General features: G+C 35.9%; 1 protein-coding gene across 3 annotated transcripts in view; it reads left to right on the forward strand.

The window, feature by feature from the left end:
- Positions 1–23,138, forward strand: part of LOC111148174 (intraflagellar transport 80) — a 117,131-nt gene extending 93,993 nt beyond the window's left edge. For 2 of the 3 annotated variants that reach the window (XM_022504625.1, XM_022504634.1), the window contains exons 13-20: positions 2,789–2,853; positions 5,396–5,531; positions 5,944–6,091; positions 9,014–9,185; positions 10,327–10,416; positions 10,515–10,687; positions 15,058–15,181; positions 22,515–23,138. In XM_022504625.1, coding sequence (XP_022360333.1) covers positions 2,789–2,853; positions 5,396–5,531; positions 5,944–6,091; positions 9,014–9,185; positions 10,327–10,416; positions 10,515–10,687; positions 15,058–15,181; positions 22,515–22,625 — 1,019 coding nt within the window. In that variant the 3' untranslated portion in view covers positions 22,626–23,138. Of the gene's footprint in view, positions 1–2,788; positions 2,854–5,395; positions 5,532–5,943; positions 6,092–9,013; positions 9,186–10,326; positions 10,417–10,514; positions 10,688–15,057; positions 15,182–22,514 lie in introns of those variants that run through there. The other variant, XM_022504644.1, reaches the window with a different exon arrangement.
- Positions 23,139–23,146: the final 8 nt, after the last annotated feature.

The raw sequence follows: 23,146 nt of genomic DNA on the forward strand, positions 1-23,146 counted from the left end.
TCCTTATTTTATGGTTTTCAGTCAGAGGCAGTTTCAATTAGTGTCTGGTAGCAAGTTAGTCATTGCCCCTCCAAATGGAAATTGTCTTGTATAGAGTTCCAGTAGCTATCACTGGGAAGTGCTCCCACACCCCCTAGTCTATGCTCCACAGAGACTGCTGTACAGAGAATGTATCTTTATTAGCACTCCAGCTTCTGTTTGGTACCATTTGGTATAAGGCCTCTATGTTCGGGCAGTCTCATTGGTTCCCATTTTGTATGTCTAGTTAATATTGTTGGAGAGGTGGATTTTTCATGCCTTTTGTTTTACAATATTTGATAGGGGAAACATTCCCCAGCTAGGCATAATATCTATCCTTATAGTACATACAGGTAAAAGAGACACAACTGCTTCATATGAAGCTTCTTCAAGTGTACTTTCATTTAAATGTTCATCTTAATCCCATTAGTTCTTGTATTCTCTTATCTGTCAATCTAATTGACCACCAGTAGGACTTTGCCAACAGGTTTTAGTTTTACAGCACTTGGTAGTGGAAGGATTCCTCAGTCAGACATAATATCCAATCCCATTAAACATTCAAGTAAAGGAGACACGGCCTCTTCACATGAAGCCCATTTAAACACTCCAATTTTCATCCAAGCTTCACTTTACTCATATTAACCCTTGCTTTTCTCTGTTCTCCCAATTTAATTTTAGTCCTCACTAAAACTTCACCAGTGGGCTTTGGTACCACAGTGCATGGGACTCTCATAGCAAGAGGTCCTAGAAACTTCTCTCTTCTGCTCCCTGACCATTTTACATACTCCTGTGCATAAGGCCTTGTGTCCCCAGTAGAGTGTTGAGCCAAGAAACCCTTTCATCAATCCATCTCTTAATTAAATTGGGGAACCATAGCCCCAGGCAATTGGAGGTGAGGTTTCTTTTTGCTCTCTTGCCATATAGCTTTCCAAATTCCTCCAAACTAGGATGAATAGAACAGATTTGTTTAAAGGCCTTCAATGTTAGGTGACCAGCAGGGATTTCCCATTGGTTCATCCAACCTCTGTGTTTTGTTTTGTTTTGTTTTGTTTACCCCATCAATGTTTGCTTTATTCATCCCGTTTCTTAGATTTTCACCTAGCTGGGATGAGGCCCTTGATGCTCCTCTCTGTCTATCTCTAATCATTTTAGCCTTTTTCATGATTTTTTTAGCATAACTTTTTCCTTGGGAAGTCTTAAGGATGGTCACTATACCTCAGGCTAACCAGAATCAGGATTTTCTCCAACATACTCTTTCAGTGGGAGCCTTGGGACCAGAGGCTGTAATTGAGACTGTCCAGAATCTATATTTGGCCCATCTCTTACTTTCATTTTATCTATTACAGATTATAATAACCATGGGATTGTATATTTTCTCTTTTTCATATTATTTTGCATTTTCTTATGCATTTAGTGAGCCAGCTTCCCAGGAGATGGATCCATCATCTCAAAATTCCATAGGTAACTTTTACCTCTCACAGCTAATTGCAGCTTAGCTGCTGTTTCACACCATGGGTGATCCTGCTGCCTTTAAGAGACAGAGGTTCCTCATCCCTTGTTCTTTCATCCTTTCTCTTCCCAGACCGCATTTTTCAGTGAGTTAGGGTTGTTGCAGTGATTCTCACCCTTCCTGACACCTACTATTCCATTTTTACCTTAACTGGTATATTGCAGTCATTTCTAATACTAACAACCTGGAGTTAGGACAGACCCCAGGGCTTAAAGGCAAAGTTCTCCTCAAGACTTCCCTCACTTCAGACACTAGCCACAAGCTTCAGGGAGCCCCAGACCAACCTATTTTGCTGACTGACTGGCTACAAATTCAGGGACTCCGGTGGCCCCCTTAAGTTGGATAATTTGCTAAAATGACTCACAGATCTCAGGAAGATGCTATACTTAGAATTATAGTTTTATTATAAAGGATACACATAGGGCGAGGCCTGGGAAGGAACACAGAACTTTTATGCCTTCTCATGAAATCAGGGCACATCACCCTCCCAGTATATCAGTATGTTCACCAATGAGGAAGTAACCCTGAGTTTTTATGGGATTTTTATTATATGGGCATGATTAATTAAATTATTGGCCACATGATTGAACTCAATATCCAATCCCCCAATCTCCCTATCCCCAGAGGTCAGGGAACTGAATATGCTTAGGCTTTCTGATGACCATCTCCTATTCTGAAGCTATGTAGGGGCTCACCAAGAGTCTCCCCACCAGTATAACTATGACATTCCTAATCACTCAGGAAATTCCAAGGGTTGTTCAAGGTTCCTGCAAGGAACCCAGGACAAAAACCAGACAAACTACTAATTATACCACAGGGAACTGTGCACTGACCCCAGGGAATTAAACAGTACGTGACACATTGCCTGGTATTATAGTAGACACTTGGCACATTTTTCTTTTGTGAAGTATGATAGTATAATGTTATATTCGTCCAAATCAGAGTTCTGAAAATTACAAATTACATCTAGATTTGGACTTGCCATTGTAGATCTTATGGAGGAGTGAAGCCATACCATTACATTAATAACTATTCTAAGTAGGGAATATGTTTTAGGAAGAAGTATTCAGTTCCACTGTTTTTTAAGAAATATAACCCCATTGATAAGTAGGAATTTGATGCTGCTGCTCTTCTATGCTGATAGATACTCTATGGTCCAAAGGGTTAAATAATTTCTCATCAGGATATAATAATACACTGAAGTTTACCGATAAAAATTCTAATTTAATACATTAACTAATGCTTATTTTTTTTTTCAAGTAATCTTCCTTTTTGAGGCATCAACTGGAAAACCATTAGGCGATGGGAAGCTTCTTTCTCATAAGGTAATGGACATTAGCTACTTCTAATGTAAATAGCCACTGTTTATTTACTTCCTTTTTAAAATTGATGTTTTCATTTTAAGTCAAAAAACATAGAAATTAATTTTTTAAGAGTTATCTGTAATAATTGCTTCATCCTCCACTTTATTTTTATTTTTAAGTTTTAATTTATTTATTCATTTTTAAGTAATCTTTATAACCCCACATGGGGCTTGAACTCATGACCCCAAGATCAAGAGTTGCATGCTCTTCTGAATGAACCAGCAAGGCACCCCTAGAAATTAGTTTTATATTTAAACCCAGTTGCATTCTACTAGAGTATTTTGCCTAAAAATGTTACAAAGACTGAACACTAGTAAACTCTGTAATGGAAAGCTATATATACAAATTAAATGGATAAAATAATCTGATTTATATGTCTTTATTAAGGCTATTTACTGCTTTTGATAAAATGTTCTACTTTGATTAAATTTTTAGTACTTATCGGTAAATAAAAATGTTTTGTTTTTCTAAACAACTTGCAGTTTTCCCACTGACCAGTCCTTAGCCAGCATTTTCTTTTAGGTTTTAACACTATAGTTAAACTGAAAAAAAAAATTCTATAGAAGGACAAAAAGATCTTGAAGTTGCTTATTGGTTTTTTATTTTTAGCATTAAAATAAAGCAGCACATTTTATTTATTCTAATAAGAGATATATTCAGGTTTAGATATGTTTTTAACTTTATTGTTCAATGCCAATAGTGAAGCATTAGTCTATATTTCGTTTTCCTCTTTTTGTATTTATTAGTTTGAGTTTGAATAACAAGTAAATTCATAAGGTTCAGAAATGAAAAAGCATAAAAAAGTATACAGGGGAAAAAGTCTCCCTACTACACCTGTTTCTTATCAGTACAATTCTGTTCCACCAAATAAGTAACAAGCATTATTTTTTTTGTAAGATTTTATTTATTTATTTGACAGCGAGAGATCACAAGTAGGCAGAAAGGCAGGCAGAGAGAGAGGAGGAAGCAGGCTCCCTGCCAAGCAGAGAGCCCGATGCAGGACTTGATCCCAGGACCCTGAGATCATGACCTGAGCTGAAGGCAGGGGCTTAACCCACTCAGCCATCCAGGTGCCCAGTAACTACCATTATTCAACTTCATTTTCCTTCCAGAGATTTTTTTAGTGCATATATATAAACAAAACTGATATATGTTCTTTTCCCCCTCTTTTACAAAAATGTTACATACAACTCTGTACGTTGCTTTTCTCACATAAACTGTTCCTGGAGATCTTTCTGTTATCAGTACATAAAGTACTTTCCCAATCCTTTTCCCCTCACCATACAGTATAACATTTATGGGTGTATCAATTTATTTGAACTGTGTCCAAATGATGGGACATTTAAGGTTCTATTATACCTTCAAAAAAAAAACAAAATAAATCCTAGCAAGTCTAAAAAAATAAAAAAAGTCTTAACAAGTCTTAAGAGAGTAAGCAGTAAATAAATCCCTCTTGGATTCAGTTGAAATGAATCCACACTGAACCATATAAGGAAGGTCCTTTCACTAGCTAGTGTAATAGTGTAAGATAATGCAGTATGCCAGAAATACTTTGTTATATGGACAGAACACTAATCTTAAAGTCAGAAATCTGAATTTTAAATTCTGGATATGCTTGTCACTAGTTTTTCTGAGCGAAGTCACTTAATGGCTATACATGTCAGTCTTCTTGTCTATAGAGTAAGTATAGGAATACTTACTTTACAAGGTAAAGTACCTTGTACCTTGTATAGTATAGTTCCTTGTATCTACAATACAAGGTAGTTTCCTGTTTCACAGGAAATATGAAAGAATGTGTAAAATCTAAAACCCTAAAAACATAAGATATTTTCATGAATCTACTCTTAAAAATCTTTTAAAATATAGGCTTTCTATTTAGAGTAAATTTTGTTATGGAATGTATTAATTAAAGTAGATCTCTCTTGTGATACTCAGACTTGCCTCACCCTTGTTCTACTAAAGGTAGAACAGGAGGACAGATAGAAATGTTTCTCAGCATGGGGCATCTGGGTGGCTCGTTGGTTGAGCTGAGCATCTGACTGGGTTTTGGCTCAGGTCATTATTTCTTGGGTCATAGGGCTGAGCCCCACCCCCTCACTGAATGAAGTTGGGCTCCATGCTCAACCTGGAGTCTGCCTGATGATTCTCTCCCTTTCCCCCTTCCCCCACTGGTGCGCACACTCTCTCTCAAATAAATAAATAAACACATTTTAAAGAAAAAGAAATGTTTCCCAGCTTATGAAGTTTTAAAAAAATACTCATTATTTATAGTGTTTTAAGGGGCATCTTTCCCTTGTAAATTAAAAAAAAAAGTAACTGTGCTTTAGCTTTTGAGTTATACCAGTAGTTTAAAATTACTTGACAGGGACATTTTATCATTCCAAGTAGGGAGTGATATTTAATTGATCTTTAAATAAACAGATGTTCTTGTAATTAAATAATTTAAATGATCTGATGTCAAGCACTAAAACTAATCCAGTATTTTCATTTTTCTAAATTTTAGAATGAAATTTTGGAAATTGCTCTGGATCAAAAGGGACTTACCAATGATAGAAAAATTGCCTTCATTGATAAAAATAGAGATCTCTATATCACTTCAGTGAAACGATTTGGGAAGGAAGAACAAATTATCAAACTTGGTAAAATAATTATAATACATTTAAAATTTGATTACTTTGAATTTTCTTGAATCTACTCTGTCATATTTATACTAAGTAGCATACTTGCTTGAATTAATCTGTGAATAATGCTTTAGTATAACCTTTCTTAACTACTTAACACCACTTAAATAGCAAGTCTTTAGCTGCTACAGCTACATTATCATTGAAAGAAATACTTATAAATTGAAACATAATGGTTCTAGATAAAATACTCAAATATTTCCATACATTTCTAAATGAGTTTTTGCACATTTTCACCATTAAATGATCGGAAAATATAGTCATACCTACTGAAATTAGAAGGGGTCCTGTATGTCAGTTTATTTTTAAAGTATTTTTAATACTTACTGTAGTGGAACTAATAGTACCTTAACATTCTTTTTAAAATAAGGAACAATGGTGCATACTTTGGCCTGGAGTGATACATGTAATATCCTTTGTGGACTTCAAGATACTCGATTTACAGTGTGGTATTACCCCAATACAGTTTATGTGGACAGAGACATTTTGCCTAAAACATTATTTGAAAGGGATGCAAGGTAACATTTTACTGCTGGAATTGTTTGTTGTGATAAATAACTCTAAAGTGTCATGTTTTTGCCCCTAATTTCAATCCCGCAAGGTACCTTTCAATCTACTCAGTCAATGAAATTGCTTAGCTAATGCTAGCTTAATGAGTTTTAAGTGTTGGGGTCAATTTGAAAGTATTGTATAATACTATTATATTTATTTGTTCCTTCTATGGATATAGTTTTCCTTATATAATTGTCAAGCCTGAGGTTGTTTCATGTAACTCAGATAGTTTTTTTCAATGTGTTTTAGTGGTTTTAATATGGACATTGTTAAGATTTTTCAGTGATATAAAAAATGTGTCAACCTTTATTCTTTCTCAGATTATCGTAAATTATAAATTATCATACTTACAGGACTGTATGTGTTTCTAGAATTGAATTTTTAAATTAATATTAAAGATAGAAAAACTATATAAGGGTACTGAAGAGTTTTTTTTTTAATTTTACAGGCTTCAGAAAATACATGTATATTCCTAAATTCTCTAAGAAATAACAAGATCTCTCACTCTTGACAAAATAAGAATACAAAGCTTCTTAGCTCCAAACCTTAGCTTAACTTTCAAATCTGTTCTGAGTTCATTTTAATATTCAGTTCATAACTTTTAGCAAAACCAGAGAGTATCATTTTAAAAGTATTTAAACTAATGAAGAGAAGTTAGTCTCTTGAAGTTCATCTCTTTTTATTAAGAGAAATAGCCTTGGAATCATCTTAATTTTTTATTGGTTTATGCTTTCAAAAGTGAATGCCGAGATTTTTAAACATTTGTGTAATTTACCTTAAGACTTAGGGGGGAAAAAGGTTATTTCAAATACTTTTAAGCATAGCTCTCAAATACGTAATAATTTTTTTTTACGAATTCTGTGCGTTTCACCAGTATTACATCATATTACATCACATTACAATTTGTGAAAATGAGGACAGAAATATAACAAAATGAAAATTAGGAAGGATTTTAAAACTGGTCATTTTCCATGACCAACAAATGAGGGGAAAATTATGTACTAATGAGCTTGAGAGGGATTCCTGAGATTTTTTTCCCCCAATCTACCTCCACTTTCAATGATATTTCACAGTAATCTTTTACTGTTTATCAGGTTGACGTCAAAACACTTCCGGGGATAGAGGTTCCAGAACTCCCTAGATAAACCAACGGCTATTTTGTCCCTGTTAGTTAGTAGTCATGACGCACTGCTTAAAAATTCCTCCTAACTCATTTGCAAATTGCCATTTCTTTTTTTTTATTTTTTTAATTTAATTTTATTTTTTCAGTGTTCCAAGATTCATTGTTTATGCACCACACCCAGTGCTCCATGCAATACGTGCCCTCCTTAATACCCTCCACCAGGCTCACCCAACTCTCTACCCTCTCCCCTCCAAAACCCTCAGTTTGTTTCTCAGAGTCCACAGTCTCTCATGGTTCGTCTCCCCTTCCAATTTCCCCCAACTCACTTCTCCTCTTCATCTCCCAACGTCCTCCATGTTATTCCTTATGCTCCACAAGTAAGTGAAACTACAAGTAAGTGACTCTCTCTCCTTGACTTATTTCACTCAGCGTAATCTCCTCCAGTCCTGTCCATGTTGATACAAAAGTTGGGTATTCATCCTTTCTGATGGAGGCATAATACTCCATTATATATATGGACCATATCTTCTTTATCCATTCATCTGTTGAAGGGCATCTTGGCTCTTTCCACAGTTTGGCAACTGTGGCCATTGCTGCTATGAACATTGGGGTACAGATGGCCCTTCTTTTCTCTACATCTGTATCTTTAGGGTAAATACCCAGTAGTGCAATTGCAGGATCATAGGGTAGCTGTATTTTTGATTTTTTAAGAAACCTCCACACTGTTTTCCAAAGTGGCTGAACCAACTTGCATTCCCACCAACAGTGTAAGAGGGTTCCCCTTTCTCCACATTCTTTCCAACACTTGTTGTTTACTGTCTTGTTAACTTTGGCCATTCTAACTGGTGTAAGGTCGTATCTCAATGTGGTTTTGATTTGAATCTCCCTGATGGCTAATAATGATGAACATTTTTTCATGTGTCTATTAGCCATTTGTATGTCTTCTTTGGAGAAGTGTTTGTTCATGTCTTCTGCCCATTTTTTGACATGATTATCTGTTTTTTGAGTGTTGAGTTTGAGGAGTTCTGTATAGATCTTGGATATCAGCCCTTTGTCTGTAGTGTCATTTGCGAATATCTTCTCCCATTCCGTGGGTTACCTCTTTGTTTTGTTGACTGTTTGTTTTGCTGGGCAGAAGCTTTTGATCTTGATCAAGTCCCAAAGGTTCATTTTCGCTTTTGTTTCCTTTTGCCTTTGGAGAAATGTCTTGAAAGAAGTTGCTGTGGCCGATGTCAAAGAGGTTACTGCCTATGTTCTCCTCTAGCATTTTGATAGATTTTTCCTCACGTTGAGGTCTTTTATCCACTTTGAGTTTATCTTTGTATATGGTGTAAGAGAATGGTCGAGTTTCCTTCTTCTATACATAGCTGTCCAATTTTCTGAGCACCATTTATTGAAGAGACTGTCTTTTTTCCACTGGATATTTTGTTCTGCTTTGTTAAAGATTATTTGACCATAGAGTTTATGGTCTATCTCTGGGCTTTCTACTCTGTTCCACTGATCTGCATGTCTTATTTTTGTGCCAGTATCTCAAATATGTAATAATTATTGCCAAATTAAACTTCTATATTTTGCTCCAAGTGTATGGCAAGTTAGATTCGAATGTTTGTTTAAATATATACATTCTACCTAGAGTTAACATTTTTGGGGGTAAATTTTGGAGATTTGGAGACTTTATATCTGTATCAAGGGTTAACTTCCCAAATTTAGTGTATATGAAAGATTTTGCTCAGAACGTAAATTATACTTTGCTTTTTTCCAACAGTGAATTTAGTAAAAATCCCCATATTGTGAGTTTTGTTGGAAATCAAGTAACTATAAGAAGAGCTGATGGCTCACTGGTTCACATCAGCATATCACCATATCCTGCTATTCTCCATGAATATGTAAGCAGTTCAAAATGGGAAGATGCTGTAAGACTTTGTCGCTTTGTTAAGGTACTTTACATTTTAGATCCCTAATTGTGTATATGTTGCATATTTACATATGTCTTTGTGCTAGATAAGAAATGATAACAGCTAAGGGCTGGAAAAATTGCAAATGAGATCATGGGTCTTTTTAATAAGTGAAAACATAAGCAATACAAGGGGATAGATATTGCTGTGTGATTTATTTTGGAAGAAGCTATAATTTAAATGAGTAGTTTCTCTATACTGGCACATACAAAAATCTTCTCTGGAACTCTTTCTAAAAAGTCAGATTCCCAAGTTTTACCCCCACAGAGATTTTAATTTATTTGATCTGGGATGAATCCTAGGCATATTTTTTAATTCCTCAGATGGTTTGTACACCTAAGGTTAAGAACCTCTACTTTAGATCAGCAGTTCCCAGCTTGGTTGAATCCAGTTTTTTCAAGCATATTTGACCACAGAACTTTTTAATTTTACATGGCTTAGCAGCCCTTAGAATACACTTTTAAAATGACTTTTAGATGCTTTCCCTTACAATGAGTTGTTGATGGCAATCTGCGATAATAGCATCGTCTGAGAGCCTACTTCTCTGGTTCCTTGTAAGTTAAATTCTTTGACCTCATCTAAAAGACTGGAGGGTTTATAACACTTAATTATCTTAAAAGTATGTCAGAAGTTCAAAAATAAATCTTTGATAATTAGAAATGAAAATTTGCAGAAATTTTATTCAAAAGAAGTTCTTTATGTGTTATTAACATATTTCAACAAAGTAGTCACATGTAATTTCCACATCATTAATTAAATCAGTAGTTTTTTCAATGCCATGCTCAGCAAAGTTTAATTTTTTTTTTAAGATTTTTTTTTTTTATTTATTTATTTGTCAGAGAGAGAGAGAGAGAGAGCGAGCACAGGCAGACAGGGTGGCAGGCAGAGGCAGAGGGAGAAGCAGGCTCCCCACAGAACAAGGAGCCCGATGTGGGACTCGATCCCAGGACGCTGGGATCATGACCTGAGCCGAAGGCAGCTGCTTAACCAACTGAGCCACCCAGGCGTCCCAGCAAAGTTTAATTTTTTCATTAAAAAACAACTTTAATGTATTTTAAATCATTGCTTATTTTAAGACAGTTCTGCTCATCGTTGAAATAATTGTTCTCCTGTTTCACTTTAGGAGCAAACCATGTGGGCTTGCCTAGCTGCTATGGCAGTTGCTAACAGAGATATGACCACTGCAGAAATAGCCTACGCAGCAATTGGTGAAGTAAATAATGTTTACTTATCTGTATGTTTGTGGTTTTTCTTACCATAGTTTGTTACATTACTGTCACTACCACTTCGTATATTGTTTTCTTTTTTTAGATTGATAAGGTTCAGTACATTAATTCTATAAAGGAGCTTCCATCTAAAGAATCAAAAATGGCTCACATATTAATGCTTAGTGGGAACATACAGGAGGCTGAAATGATACTTCTTCAGGCTGGCCTTGTTTATCAAGCAATCCAGATCAATATCAATCTCTATAACTGGGAAAGGTAATAAAAATGTTTTTCATCAATTCTAAAACCCAACTGATCTTAATATATTCTTCTATCTACCACTTGGAAAATTACATTTTCCACTGTACTTAATAGTTTTCTTAACATCACAGAAGAATTTATTCACATTTCTATTTGTGAGGAGTTTGCCATTGAAGATTTTTGCCTTCTCTAAACTTGCAGTTGATTAGAAGTTGAAGTGTGAAGAAGAAAAGAGAGGCTAGGATGTCTCCCGAATTTCTGACTTCAGTAACTGGATAGATGATGGTATTATTAGTGGATTTGGAAGGGAATATAGTGAATTCAGTGTTAGGCATGTTGGATTTGAAATATTTGTGAGGAGATAGAGATGTGATAATCGTTGATTAATGAACCTGGAGCTCAGGAGATAGATTTGAACTGGGGATGTAGATTTAGGAGTCATCAGCAAGTGGATAGCAATTAAAGGCAGAAGAATGGATGCAATTGCTTGGGAAATATGTAGAGTGAGAAGACATCAACTACATTTATGGGATGGGCGAAAGAGGAGAAATCTTGCTGAAAAACTGGGATGAAGCAGTCATACTGGTAGGGAGAAGTACAACCATGAGAGATTTGTGATGCTAAGGAAGAAAGGCAGTAGGATTTGAAATGAGGAGTGCACAGTAGTAGCCTTCTCTGCATTAGGCTTCAATACAGACTGCTTTCAAAACAAAGTGGCATGCTTCTTCTCTCTGACATATTAGGTCATTCTCTCGGATATGTCTCTCAGTAAAAAAAAGCTATAGGGTTTATATACATCTGAAATTACATTATAAAATTGGCATGCTGATTTTTCCAGGTTTGAAATGTCTTTCATCATCTTGTCTCTCTCAACCTCTACCCTACTATTTTTTTAAAAGCAGATCCCAGTAATCAGATCACTTTATCTGTAAATATTTCAATATGTATCTCAAGGTTTTTAAAAATCTAGCCACAGTACCATGGTCACATTTTAAAGAATTAACAATAATTCTATTCAGTGTTCTTATTTCTTTGATTGTCTTGTGAATGTTTTGATTTGTTTTATGGTTTGTTTTGTTCAGGATCCAGAAAAGGTCCATATCTTATGATTGATTGATGTGTTCTCAAGTTTCTTTTCATCTTAGTAGGTTTTCCTCTTTCTTGTGTTTTCTTGTAATTTTCCCACTGCAGAAGCTGGGCCAATAGAGTTTTCCCATAGTCTGGATTCTGTTGATTACATCTTTGTGGTGTCATTTGACATGTTCCTTTGCCCCTTGAATTAGCCATATTGGTGTTGAATCTAGAAACTTGATTAGATTTGAGTTTAACTTTTTTTTTCCTTTTGGTAAGGCTCAATCAGAGGTGGTATTCAATATATTTTCACAGTGACTGGTTGCCTGTCTTTTTCTGTTGATCATTACCCAGATCCATTAATTAATTAGAATGAATTAATTAATGATCATCATTACCCAGATCCATTAATTAATTAGAATTCTAGAAGGATAGAATTTAAGTATTGGATGAAAAATATATTACATTGCTTTTGCGATCCCTGAATTTCTATATTTATTTAAGTCCTTTAGAAGGGAACAGATTTCATTTTGTTAATATATGTTATTCCATTTGAGAAGTACAGTCCTGCTGGTTTGTATTTCTGTCATTCCTATTTGAATTTGAAAATTACCTGCAACCAGGGTGGCTCAGATGGTTAAGCATCTGCCTTTGGCTCAGGTCATGATCCTGGGGTCCTGGGATCAAGCGCCACATCAGGCTCCCGGCTCAGCGGGGACTCTGCATCTCCCTTTCCCTCTGCCTCTCCCCCTGCTCATGCTGTCTCACTCTCTGTATCTCTCTGTCTCAAAAGAATAAATAAAATCTTAAAAAAACAAAAAAGGAAAAAGAAAATTACCTGCAACCTAATAGGTTACAACCCTTAAAGAGTTGTAGGTAAGCAAGTCATCTATTTGATGTTCACTTTGGACATTTGGTGGTAGTCTGTTCTCAAAAATTGAAGTTAAGAGAGGTAGAAATTTTATGTAAGTATTAGTAAAAAAATAATTTTTCTACTTCTACCAATTATATAAAGTGATTTTGCTTCATTCAAGTTATATAAAAGATCATATTTTGAAGTTATAAAATCTTTTTATATAACTTCCTTCTATTTAAAATCAGAGAGGATACATGGATTTATTCCAGCCCCATAATCTAATGTCACATTTGTTTGGTTGCCAAATAACCATTTTAAAACTAGAGACAGGCTGTTCCCATAACCCTTATATAATTTGGAGTGAATTCCCTCCTCTGTGTGATAAAGAAACATTTTTTTACCCAGTGTATGCTTTTAGAGAACATTTAAAATAGCATATATAATTTGAATGTTTACCATTAGCTATTGCTCTTCAATCAGATAATACATATTTTATAATAATGACTATCATATAGATAATACTTAACATCTAGTATCTAAATGCAGTATTAGACCTCATATTCTATCTTTTCTACATAATTAAATGTACTGATGTTCCATAACAAATTACCTCTTTGGAGATAATTTTCTTTCTGAAAAGCCCCAACCAAGAATAGATGCTTACGTATTCCCCACTTGGAATACTTCTGGTTTGGCACAACAAAAATTCCTTCCCCAGTTGTGCTCAGTCATAAAAAAGGAGCAGGAAATGGCATATTTCAGGTGCCAAAGGGCTGGTTCGCCAGAGTCTCCACTCACACATCCACCCTGAAGACGGAGCCTTAGGGATATATAGAGGGTGATAGGGGACAGGATTAGAAGGATTAAAACATCTTTACTTCTGCTGCTCATTTTTTGAGACTTTGTGAATTGGTTTTTGCCTTCTTGCATTTCACTTCCGTTCCTCTATGTTGCAGTACTTCTACATTCTTTTCTGTGTAGTCTCTTTTTCTCTGAAAGACTTAAAGTCACAGAGGAATGAGGGAACTTTGTGAGGAGTTTGTGATAGGTAGCAAATACTGATCCTTGGAGTTAGCCATATGGTTTATGTAAATATATTTTTTAAGAAATCATTGTGCTGAATATTGGCATTATCGTTTGTATTACACATGACTTATATTCGTAATTTTTATATTGTCTTTAATATTTCTCTCAATTGTCTACCAATTGTCAATTAATGCACAGGGCATATCTAAAATACTTTTTAAAGTGACTATTTAGGCCAAACCAAAGCATGCTAAAAATGAAACACATTTTCCTACTGAAGGGTCACATGTTGCAAAAAATCTAGTCAGTAGTTACTGTTGTCTAAAAGAACAGATTTATAATATTTGCGTCTGATAAATAAATCATGACTGGTCTATTCAGAAGTAGTATGTCATATTAGGAGACAAGGGAACTTGAAAAAGAATGTGCTTTAACATAATACTTAGAAAAAAGATTACAGGTTACCTGGGTGGCTCAGTCAGTTGAGATTGGCCTTCAGCTCAGGTCATGATCCTGGAACCCCAGGATTGAGCCCTACATTGGGCTCCCTGCTCCGCAGGAGTCTGCTTCTCTCTCTAACCCTCCTCCCTTTCATGCTCTCACTCACTTGCTCTCTCTCTAATAAATAAAATCTTAAAAAAAAACACACACAACAAGATTACAGTGAACAGTATAGTATTGATACATATTAATTGGATTATAAATTTTAAATGGCTATTAACTTTTTCTAAGAACCAAATGGCAAAAGGCATTTGTCAGATTTTCATTATCCACAAATTTTAGTTTTATATTTTAAATTTGCTGTGTTATAACACAAAGGATATCAGTATTTAATTGAATATTGAGCAGAATAAATTCTAGACTTTAGATAAATTCTAGAACAGAATAAATTATAGACTTAAAAAATGGTTAAGATAGTTAAACCACTTACATTGGGGGGAAGTCCATTCACTTGAATTTTATTATGATTTCAATGAATTTTTCAATGAACATTGATCATACATATGCTCTGGAGTACTCACCAAAGAGAAATAAAACTTAGATTTCCCTTCAATAAATGTACAGGTTATGGAAGAGACAGACTCATAAATAATAATAATGTACTGTAAGTAGTGCTATAGAAATAATAGTATGCATAAAATGTTATGGAACACAGTAAGAAAATGGTCATTTATTTCTGCAAAGGAAGTTGATCAGGGAGAAGAGATCATGTTTGATCTGAACCTGGAAGTATAAGTAGTGTAAGTAGGAATTTGAAGTATAAGTAGGAATTTGCAAGATGGGTGAGGTGGGGAATGGTGTGTTCCATATTGAGGAATGAGTGAGGAGGGACCAACATAGACCATTTGTCCCACTGTCTTATCCCAGAACTCTACTGTGTATTGATGCTAATACAGGCAATGCTGGTAATCTGTTTTGTTTCTCATTATAGGGCACTTGAATTGGCTGTAAAATACAAAACACATGTTGATACAGTTCTTGCTTACCGTCAAAAGTTTTTGGAGACATTTGGTAAACAGGAAACTAATAAACGATACTTGCAGTATGCAGAAGGTGTAAGTATTATACAATATTTTATGATAATGTAAATGCTTTATAAGTATATATACTATTTATCTTAATAAGACAAAATTGGAATAATTCATACCAAATCTCTAAAAAAATAACTTTTGCCTTATGATATTATAGTCTTATTTTAACTCTGTAATTATAGTACTGATTTTTTTCTGGAATCTTAAAGCCATATGTTTTGTTTTGTTTTTCAAGATTTTATTTATTTATTTGAGAGAGAGTGAGAGAGATAGAGCACAAGCAGGGGGAGGGGCAGAGGGAGAAGCAGACTCCCTGCTGAGCAGGGAGCCAGCCACCAGGCTTGATCCTGGGACTCCAGGATCAGGACCTGAGCTGAAGGCAGGTGCTTAACCAACTGAGCCACCCAGGTGCATTGTAAAGCCATCTTTTGATTAACTCAAGTCTGTTTTCATTTTATTTAATTTGTGTTAAAGTTGGGTGCTAATTGATATTTTTATATAAACAATATAAGTGGCTGGGATAAAGGTTTCTGACTCCTGAATTTTTTCTTCCACTAGCTGCCCCTCCGCTCCAGGGGAGATATATAAATACACAGAGCATTGGCCAGAAAATGGATACTTTGTCACTTTGCAAAATTTTAGGGAGCTGGTTCACACCTGGAGAAGGGCCTAGCCCAGGGAGACCTCACTGCCTAGAACTAAAGAGAGCTAAACTTTTGCCTTTCAAATTCCTGCCAGAATCTGAGGTTTCATCACTATAATTAGAAGAAAGTCATTCCAGTATGTATCAACCCACAAGGAGAGGTGGAGCAGTTTGCCCAGGTACCTAGAGCAGGACTGTTGTTCGCCACTGGCTTAGATCCATCTAGCCTCAGACTACAGAATAAACGGTTCACCTCTAGCCATGCAGACCCAGGAGCCTTGTAATCCCAAGACTGGGGCAGCCTTGCTCCCAGCTCTGTGAACAGGTTGATTTTCGTAGCCTTTTATTCATTCATTTATTCAAAAAGTCTGTATGAGTGCTCACTCTGGCCAGGTACTATGCTGGATGCTGAGTCAGATAGAACTTCTGTTTTTGTGGAGCTTGTAGATGATGTGGGAGTGCTGCTCCTTGGAGACAGAATAAAATGGAATGTTTTGACCTGTCCTAAAGGGCAGGGTAAATTAGATGGATCCTGGGAAGAGCAAAGAAGGTAGGGAGAAGGTACCTATAATGTCCACTAAAGCCAACATCATCCATTTGCTATATGAATAAGTAAAATCTTTTAAAAAAAGAAAAAAAAAAATGCTCCTTTAACTCGGGAAATTGCAAAGGTTTCAGGAGCCCTGTGTCAGGAACCAAGGTCAAAGACCAAATATTAGAACAAAAGATGCTCCTAGTGTTCTTATCACTTAGGAAATTAAGAGTTTCAGGAGTTGTCTGCCTGGAACTGGGAGCTGAAACCAATATATATATTTTCTGTTATCTCACACCATATTTAGCACACTGAGTGTTGTGATCTACATTTTTGCACTTCAGAACAGTTCACAAGGTAGCAAAGCCTTTGGGGCCATTCTTAGAGTTTCTGCAGTGCAGTTTCAACATCTGGATCTGGGATAGACACAAGTTGTCTATTTCTTGGTAGGAAGGAGTGTATTTTTTTATTTGTTTATTTGAGAGACACTTGTAGGCTGAGCAGGGAGCCCAACGATTGGATGCAGGGCTCAATTCCAGGACTCCCAGATCCTGACCTGAGCCAAAGGCAGACGCTTAACAGACTGAGCCTCCCAGGTACCCAGAAAGGGGTGTATTTTACAGATGTTCCACAGACTTTTTGTTTCATTCAGAACTTCAGTACCGAAAATGAATCCTCTAAGAGTTTTGGGCTCTGAGAGCTTACTATACTATTGGGACAAATTCAGGGCCCCTGGGATCCCTGAGGACGACACTCTTAATTCACAGAATAAACAGCCGCTACTACCACTACAGGGCTAAGCAGACCAGAGAATCACCGATCACCTGATCTTTTTGTCACAGTTTTGAAAAAATGATGAGATGTTAAAACTGAGCACTCAGGGCACCTGGGTGGCTCACTGGGTTAAGCCTCTGCCTTCGGCTCAGGTCATGGTCTCAGGGTCCTGGGATCGAGCCCTGCATCAGGATCTCTGCTCAGCAGGGATCCTGCTTCCCCCCTCTCTCTGCCTGCTTCTCTTATGATCTCTCTTTCTATCAAATAAATAAATAAAATCTTTTAAAATAAAAAAACCCAAAAACTGAGTATTCACATTAAATTCACTTGATTGCATAATTTTTAAACAGATTCATACTACTGTTTCTTCATCATCCTTGCCATCAATATTTTTTTTGGTATTTTCACATTAGGTGCTTTAGAGGATGTAGAAAATATAATTCTTACCTTCAAATTTAAAATTATCATAATTTATATTATAAATATTGCCATTATTATAATCAAACTATTTTAGATAACAAAAATTTAACATTGTTACCTTTTTTCTTATCTATGTATGCAGCTGTTACCAAAATGTAATAACTTCAATCACAAGAGTGGCAGAAATCTTCAAAATGGGATAACTAGAACAATATGACTTTGTGGTATTTTGAGGGTTTTTTTTTTTAACCCTGAAACTATATAGGTTACCTTGACTCCCCATGGTCCTGTGTTCTAGTATCCTCCTTTTTTTTCTTCATTAATGTAATTTGGAAGCTAACTAGAAATTACAAAGCAGTATTTTAAGATGAAAATTACTTTTTACTTAAAAATTCCCACTGTTTATCTAAGCCAAAATTTTGATTATATAAACTTGAGAACTATGAGTTAAATAGAAAGAGATCATTAAAAACTGAGAAATTAGGGGAACCTGGGTGGCTCAGTCAGTTGAGCATCTGACTCTCTCTTAGCTCACGTCCTGATCTCAGGGTCATAAGATCCAGCCCCACAACGGGCTCTTTGCTGAACGTGGAGCCTGCTGGAGGTTCTTTCTCTCCCTCTCGCCCTCCCCATCCTCACTTTCTTTCTCTCTCTCTCTCTCACACACACACACACACACATGCACACCCAGAAGAAATAAATCTTTTTTAAAAACTGAGAAATTTATTCTGGATATGTGGTGAATTCTGGTGGGCTCACAGTGCATAGTGTGAAACCTTATAAGTGAAAAGTTTCACTTAAGTACACGTACTCAAGTACAATTGTAAGTACAGTTGTACTTACGAGCTCTGAAATGTTATTTGGACATTTCTTGTTTAAAATATGGAAACCTGGGATTCATACAAAATGGACTGTCTTCTAAGAACCCTAACTAGAGTCATTATACCTGATCTACAATAGTGTTCAATAAATATTTGTAAAATAATCTGCAATTCTGGCAAATAAAATTCACTCTACCAAATATATTCTGTACAAGAAGAAAAGCAGAAAAACCAGGAAATGTTTAAAACATTATTCCAGGAGAAAGAAAACAGTGGAAATATAAACAAACCAATAGCTTGGGGACTATTTCAGAAGGTGTAGAATTTCAGAAGGTATAGAATTTTGAAAAAGATCGAGAAGTTCAGACAAACCACTTTAGGCATAGCTACTTTCTAAACTCTTTTGCAGGTTTTAAAGCCTTATAATTTTATGAGGTCCTGAGACACAAAACCCAAGAGAAATTGTTAGGTGATTGCTCATCTGCTAGGTAGTTACCTTCTCTTTATTCAATATTTATTGAGCACTTTGGGCAGACAATGTACTCCCCTTGCTACTTTGAATATAAAAGTAAACATGGCAGACACTGACCAGGTAGAAAATTACTATAATAGATCCACCAGAAGATGGAAATGGTAAGATTAATGTAAAAAAAAAAAAAAAAATCGGTTGTAAAATCAAGAGAACACTGTGGCTCGGGGTGGGAGGAAAGGTGGTTAAGTTGGCCAGCAAGACATTTGAGAGCAACTTCAACATTTCTAATATGGGTGACTGGTAGATGGGGAGAGATACCATTAATCTAGATAAGGAACATAAAAATATACATGTTTTAGACCTTTTGAGTTTGAATACATGAAAATACACATTTTTTGTTTGAAGTCCCAGTGGGGTATCCAGACGGAGCTATCTAATGGGCAATTGGAAATATAACTGTGAATACTGAAGATATTGACAAAGGAGCAATCAGGACATGATAAATAGATTTATGGTCATGACCATGTAGGCATAGTTGAAGCTATGTGAGTTGATGTGATCTCCTAGGGAAAGTATAAAAAGGTTGTGGTTGGAACCCTGATGAATAGTAACAGGAGGTTGTCTAGGGAAAAGATACAGGAGGGGAAAAGAACATTTAGAAAACTGGAAAAAACCTTTAGAAAGGAGAGTGCAAACCAGGAGCAAGTGATAAACAGTCTGAGAGATTTTTCAAAGCGCTGTGGTCAACAAAGTCCAGGGAATGCTTCTACACTAGGGCCGTTTTCTTCCTTTTGTCATCATGCTCTTCCCCAGATATATACATGGACTCATTCATCTCTTGTAGGTCTTCAAATCAGCTTCTCAGGGAGGCCTTTTCTTACCACTCTGTTTGAAACATAACACCCATTCCCCCCAACGCCACCCCTGGCACTCACTGTTTCCCTTCCCTGTTTTCAAAACTCTTACCACTTCTCACATTTTGTATATTTTTATAGACTCCATTGTTACCTTTGCTATTCTTTCTATGAAGACTGATTTTTATCTTTTTGTTCACTGCTGAATCATTGCACCTCGAACAATCTTTGGCATATAGTAAGCACCAAATATTTTTTGACTGCGTAGTTGAATCATATATAGGATGAAGAATAAAAATACTTAATGGTGGCATTAGTGAAAAGTTTATGAAGTATAGTAGGAATATGGTCACATTACAGTGCTCTGGGGAGAAAATGAGAGTCAGGAATGAGAGAAGAATGAGAGTGGTAGTTTGCAGGGAGACAGTATTGAGGGGGAAGGATGGTAAGGAGCAGCCAGTGAAGAGAAGGAAATTGAATATATAAGTGATAACTGAAGGCAGATGTCCCAGTGGAGTGGAAGAAGATGGGATCGGGGACATATGTGAAGAGGTTAGCCTAAGACAGAAGGGAAAGAGCTAGAGATAGATACAGGTGTAGGTAAGTTTGTGTGAAGAAGGAAATTAAGTGAATTCATGTCTGATGGCCACTGTATTCTCTGTAAAGAGGAAGCTGATTTTCAGCAGAGAGTAAGAGAGCGGATGGAAAGCCATTTGGTATGATTTTGAAATTACTTCCATGTGAATAAGAAGAATTTACCAGGGACTAGAATAAGAAATGCTAAATAGTACTGACCCTCCCTATAGTATAAAAAGATGTATCTTTGTGTAGAAATCAGTCACTTGAAAGTTGTCATGAGTACATCCTTATCTAATACCCACTAGTAAAAATACTCTAAGAACTAAATTATCTATAGAACACTATTCTAAAACTGGATTAATGCCAGAGTGAAAATGAAACATTTATTTTCAGTAGGATAGCTATCAACTGACACCCTCATCTGTACTATGACAAGTGACTAATACAAATGTCATCAATTTGCTTGATGGACTTCTGGTGCAACAGAGTGACAGTTGTGTAGTGCACAGTTAATGTATGGTTTTATTGTGATGGATTTGAGAAACGTATGTAAGTCAATTCAAGGCTGGAAGAAGGCCAAGACATTAATCAAGTTTTGTCTTTCTCTTTGCGAATGTTTTGTTAGACATAGAAACGAGTGTTTTGCCATTTAAAAATATCAAGCTCTGACCTGATTGAAAAATCAGTCTTTCAAATAATTTAACATTTGTTCTACCTTTCAATGAGCTGTCACTTGCGTCTTACCGCAGACATTCATCTTCTATGAGTAAGCAGGATTCTTTTAACTCATCTATTTTATATATTATAGACAAGTATATGGAATTATCTTCTTAAAAAAATTGACCTAAATATCCACAAATTACAGAAATTTAGTTGAAGGATATTAGAATAAAAAAGAACCACATACTTAGTTCCATCAACTTCCAGCACAAAATAAAAGAGGCGTGGGGGCACCTGGGTGGCTCAGTTAAGCTCTGACTCTTGATTTCCACTCATGTCATGATCTCAAAGTTGTAGGATGGGCCTGCTCTGGCTCCACGCTCAGCAGAGTCTGCTTGAGATTTTCTCTCTCTTTCTCTCTCCCTTTGCCCCTCCCCCCTGAGTACGTGCTCTCTCTCTCCCATCCTCCCTCTCTCATATAAAGCTTTAAAAAAAAAAAAAAAAAAAAAAAAAAAGGCATGAGGTCCTGATAAGGTTAAATTAATCTCCCAGGTACTTGAAAAAAATCCGCTCAGGCAGCATGTAGTACCTCAGTCTGGTTTAATGTTACTTATTTCACACAACTCTGCTATGTGGAGGTGAAAAACCTATTCACTTTTGGCTCAGTCTCAGAGTTTGGGCTTATTTCATTGTAAATCAATTAGTTTAATCTAGGCCCCAATTTTTCTGTGTTTTTCCTGAGAGAATACACATTCCTAAAGTAGTGATCTCCAAACTTTTATAAACAATAGAATGCTTTTTCCTAAAGAAATTGTTCATAGAACTCAGAGCGGAGTCCATTGCTAACATCCAGTGTAATGAGCTTAGGGGAAAGGTAGGGCAGAGGGTACTGCATCATGGATCAAAGGGAAGAACAGGGGTTCCTGGTTGACTCTTGATCTCCCAGTTGTGAGTTTGAGCCCCAGGTTGGGCCTAGAGTTCTAAAGAAAAAAAAAGGAAACAAGAATGGTACCACTTGTGATTGTTTTTGTGTCCCCAGCCTTGCTTACCCACTGTGCTTCCTTTAATATCTTTTTTGCCATTGTCGAAACCATCACCATGTCTATATTACTTAAAAAGTTATTGCCAAGCAGCCACTTTTTCAGAGTATGCTCAGGAGAAGCAAGTGCTCCTCTATCCTTCCTTATAGCTAGGCTTCTAATGGAAACCTCGGTATTTAAGAGGTGAAATGCTAACCCATGGCTTCATGGCGAGGACCCTGTCCATTTTTCCCCTTTTTCACCTCTTCTTGTCCCTGGGGCACCAGTGCTGAATCCTAAGACTCCATGAGACTCTTTAGATGTACCTTTTATAAATAGCTACAACTAGATTTTGGTCTTTTCAATCATAATAAGAGTCTTTGTCTTTTGTTGTGGTAATTGTTCTCTTCGATCTTATTCTTAAAGGTATTTTTTTAGCATTATTTTGTGACTTGTCTTTCATGCTCTCTTTTTTTGCTAGTGATTTAGAAGCTATTCTATTTTTGTTTGCTCTTGGTTACTTTGAATTAAGCAAAAATATATTATACTATATCAGTATGTTTCTTCTTTTCTTCTTTTGCAGCTCCAAATAGATTGGGAGAAAGTCAGAGCCAAAATTGAGATGGAAATTACTAAAGAACGAGAGCGATCATCAAGCAGCCAGTCCAGCAAGAATACAGGTCTAAGGCCCTAAATTTCTTGCTTACCTCGAAGAAGTTTTACCTTTTGAAACTAATTCTGATTAATCAAGGATTATCATATTTTCAGTGCTAAAAAAAAGGGCAATATCTTTAAGTATAAGCACTTGCTATGCAATACTAAAAGTACATTCAAAAAGACTAATCACAAAGTAATTGACATAATTTCATCTTTTATATATTTTAGTCCAATAATTAGCAAAATATTCCTATATGTTTATGTAGTGTTGCTTACATTCCAGTTTTTTGTCCATTATTTTATCCCTGAATCTTCAGCATGAACAAATATTAATTCTGATAATAAAACATTGGACTCTTAAAAATGTACATTATCATTAATTTTTATTCGACCTCTAAATTATAAGATGTTCCAAAAGTTTATTTATACAAGAAAAATACATGAGGATGGATTTATGAAAATGTATGTGTATTTGTACATCAACGTTCATAGCAGGATTATTCACAGTAGCAAAAATGTGGAGAAAAAAGATGTCTATCACCAGATGAATGGATAAAC

Source organism: Enhydra lutris, unplaced genomic scaffold (genome assembly GCF_002288905.1).
Source record: "Enhydra lutris kenyoni isolate GAN:26980312 unplaced genomic scaffold, ASM228890v2 scaffoldscaffold2, whole genome shotgun sequence".
Taxonomy (NCBI): domain Eukaryota; kingdom Metazoa; phylum Chordata; class Mammalia; order Carnivora; family Mustelidae; genus Enhydra; species Enhydra lutris.